The following is a 3,512-nucleotide window of genomic DNA, read 5'->3' on the forward strand; positions in this document are numbered from 1 at the left end:
GTTCTGAAATGAGACTCCACAGCACCCTTTTTTCATGGGACGTGTATTTGTGGATTCAGTGAAATATTTTGTACGAACTCAGAAACCAAATCAGGGGCCTTACAGGGACCATGATGCACTGGGAACACCACACCTCGCTAACATACTTCCCCTGAAACGCTTTTAACCCTTTTCACACCTATAGATCACTGACAATAAAAAGTATATACGTTATTCACCAATATTTAGAACGACATTCTTCTTTAATTTATTTGTAGTTTTGGTTAGTCAGAGGTTTCTATGAAGATTTTCAACGGAAAATTTGGAGGACTACATCACAAACATAGCTGCTCTATGAAGAACTTTAATTTAGTTTAGTTTATTTGACTAAATTAAAACACATGTATCAAAAGACTTGCATGTGAAGAAATTGTCAAGGATAACACGAAAAAGTCCTGGACTTATTTCCATTGTGGTCCTTGATGTTCCATCAGCCATAGCAAGATAATATCAGGCTTCAAAAGAACAATGCAACATACAAAGATTCTTACCACAGTCTAAAATACATAATCATACTATAACTACTATTTACATCGATAAAAAAACTAAAAGCACACGTAAAAATAAATAGGCTTCTCACTGGTGCATGGAAGTAATAAAAGCTAACCCCCGCCCCCCCCCCCCTCCAGGCGTTTTATGGCAACGATGGCGGATCTGGGTTCCGCATGTTCGACTCCACGAAGTACGGCGGGGCCGACTTAATCTTCAAAGACTCCACGGTGAAGATGATCGGCGTGGCGGACAAGAAGACCTACACGGACTGGCTGGGGCAGCACTACATAGCGTCTCTGGAGGTGATGGACTGCCCATCCTCTGCCACAGGTACGGGCGTGGCCTGAGGCCACAGATTCTCTATCACCACCAGATATTCCGCTGCTGCGTTCCCCCTCTCAGCGGCAGGAGTTTTATGTCAGGACAGAACGTCCCCAGTGTCACAATACGGCTCTTGGATCAGGCTCCTTTAATGAATGTTACACTTTTGTGTGTGTTTGCTCGTGTGTGTGTGTGTGTGTGTGTGTGTGTGCTTGTGTGTGTGTGTGCGTGCGTCTCTCTCTTTCACTTCTCTCTCTCTCCCTTTCTGTCTCTCTACTCTCTCTCTCTGTCTCTCCTCTCTCTCTTCTTTCTCTTCTCTCTCTCTCCCTCTCTGTCTCTCCTCTCTCTCTCTCTCTCTCTCTCTCCTTTCTCTCCAACTCTCTCTCTCTCCCTCTATCTCTTCTCTCTCTCTCTCTCCTTTCTCTCTCTCTCTCTCTCTCTCTCTCCCTCTCACAGCTCTGTCCTCGCTGTCCCTGGTGCTGGTGGCTCTTCTCTCCTCCCTCCTCACCCTGCTCTCCATGTGAGAGGAGCCCGGGGTCCCGGGCCGACCCCTCCCACCCCCTCCGCACGGCACGGACCGCATCAACACCTCCACCAATCACAGACGCACACTCAACCTCAGGCTGGACAGCTGCTGTCCTCACGGGTCCATCGTCGTCCAGTGAGGAGCAGTTACCTGCAACCAAGCTGGATAAATTACTTCATTCCCAACGCTTAACCCTTTTAACACCGATTAGTGTCCTGCAGATGGCACACAATTTTAAAGAAACTAATTATTTTAAACGAATTATAATTTCACTGATTTTACTGAGAAAATAATTTACTTGCCTGTGATTGGTCAGTAAAGCTTGAAATTGAAAATTCTCAGGAATCTGCGAGAGGGTTTTCAAATTTAACTGCCAAAATAGTATTTGAAATTTAACTGCCATCTAATACATAAGTCCTGACCTACAGACAGTTATGACCAAATGGGGATGGATTTTTTTGGGGGGGGTTTTGACGGGTGGGTGGAACTGGAAGTGTGAAGGGAGCACATTGAAAAGACGGCGACCAGCGAGCCAGGCGGGTGTTGAGAGAAAGAGCTGCTTACATTATTATAAGTGTTATACGCGTCGCCTAACGATGGTTTTCCGTCAGCTCGAGGGTGAAGCCACGTCAGTGCGCGTGCTTTACCTGTTACGTGCGCGTTTACTTCCCGAACGTGCTTTTATTAGGTCTTCGCTGAGTTGAGATGTTTTTGGAAATTACTTGAAGGCACTTGCCATATCAGGGAATATGCAGTGTCTTCTGCTTTCTCCCTGGCTTGCACTAGTTTTCGTTGCGTGTGTAGGCAGATTTTGTGACTGACTGACAGTGGTACGCACACCAAAAAAGAAAAGAGATTAAAATGGAAATTTTTAATTTTACGTCGTAACAAAAATCTGTACCTAGAAATAGATACGATAGATACGATATTGTCGCGCATTCAATCTGCGCACAGAGTATTTTATGACATTTCTACAATTCCAGCACCTTGGATGATATTGGAGATGATGGTGATGATGATTATGATGATGATAATGTTGTGAAGTGCAGAATCAGCCTCTGAGCCAGTGATGTTCAGTCGAAAAAGCAGCTTGGTCTGCCTGCAGTCATACGGCACCGATGCATTCTGGGAGCCAAGGCCCTGTCTCTTTGAGAGTGTCCCTTTGTCAGGTGACCCCCAAGCTTTTAAAAAGCCAAATGATGGAGCTCTGGAATCAGAATAACCCATGAACTGGCCCCGAACATCAGAAGGCAACGGCTGCGATGACGTGGCCAAGATGGTCAGATCGAGTCAGATTGCTTTTTCACATACTGATTTGAGAACCAGTGCTTTGTCTTTCCTTAGCGAGCTACAAAATGTACCTGCTGACACTGCGATGCCATGGTAACATGTCTGTCGCGCTACTGGGATCTGGCGGACATTTTGACCGGGCGCTGCCTCTAACCGCTGATTTTGCACTGAAACTAAAATGCGTTGCTGTGCGCTTGTACTCCACACACTGTATGGAAATCAGGAATGGGCTACTATCCACATTTATCTGTGCTTGATTTTTTTATATGTAATATTGAGAGAGATTTATTTTTATAAGATGTTCAGATACCATATCAGTGTATATGTACTGACTCACTGCTGTCTTTCTTTTATCAAATTTTTTTTTCTTCTTTTTTTGGAAAATTTGAGCAATTTGTTGGATGAAATGAATATTCACGTAACTAATATTTAGTTGCCTGGGCAGTGAATCTCCTTTAGTGGGCTATTGCTACATACTCTATGTTACTATTGCTACATACCTTCTTTGAGTTTTCTGACACATTATTGATTAAGATTATTATCTGATTCTGATCCTTTATCTTTTAATAAAGAAGCATAACGACTCTGGGCTCCTGTGGTGAAATATTTGCCTGAAAGTCGTCTGAATGTGATCAGTTTGTCTTCAGATTTGTTTTAAAAGAGAACTTTTTTTCTTTCTTTTTTTTTACTCTACAACATTCTGTCTCTCTACTCTCTCTCTGTCTCTCCTCTCTCTCTTCTTTCTCTTCTCATGGTCATAACCTTTTCCGTGCCGGCACGTGGAATATCTGTTTTGTAATCTTTTAAGCATTCCCTAAAGTGCAATCTCATGCCATACATATCT

The 3,512-nt window shown here is 43.5% G+C and overlaps 1 protein-coding gene across 1 annotated transcript in view; it reads left to right on the forward strand.

Moving 5' to 3' along the window:
• meltf (melanotransferrin) overlaps positions 1-3,252 on the forward strand; it is a 16,431-nt gene extending 13,179 nt beyond the window's left edge. The window contains exons 15-16 of the mRNA XM_035416127.1: positions 669-861; positions 1,309-3,252. Coding sequence (XP_035272018.1) covers positions 669-861; positions 1,309-1,376 — 261 coding nt within the window. The 3' untranslated portion in view covers positions 1,377-3,252. The remainder of the gene's footprint in view (positions 1-668; positions 862-1,308) is intronic.
• Positions 3,253-3,512: the final 260 nt, after the last annotated feature.

Source organism: Anguilla anguilla, chromosome 4 (assembly GCF_013347855.1).
Source record: "Anguilla anguilla isolate fAngAng1 chromosome 4, fAngAng1.pri, whole genome shotgun sequence".
NCBI lineage: Eukaryota > Metazoa > Chordata > Actinopteri > Anguilliformes > Anguillidae > Anguilla > Anguilla anguilla.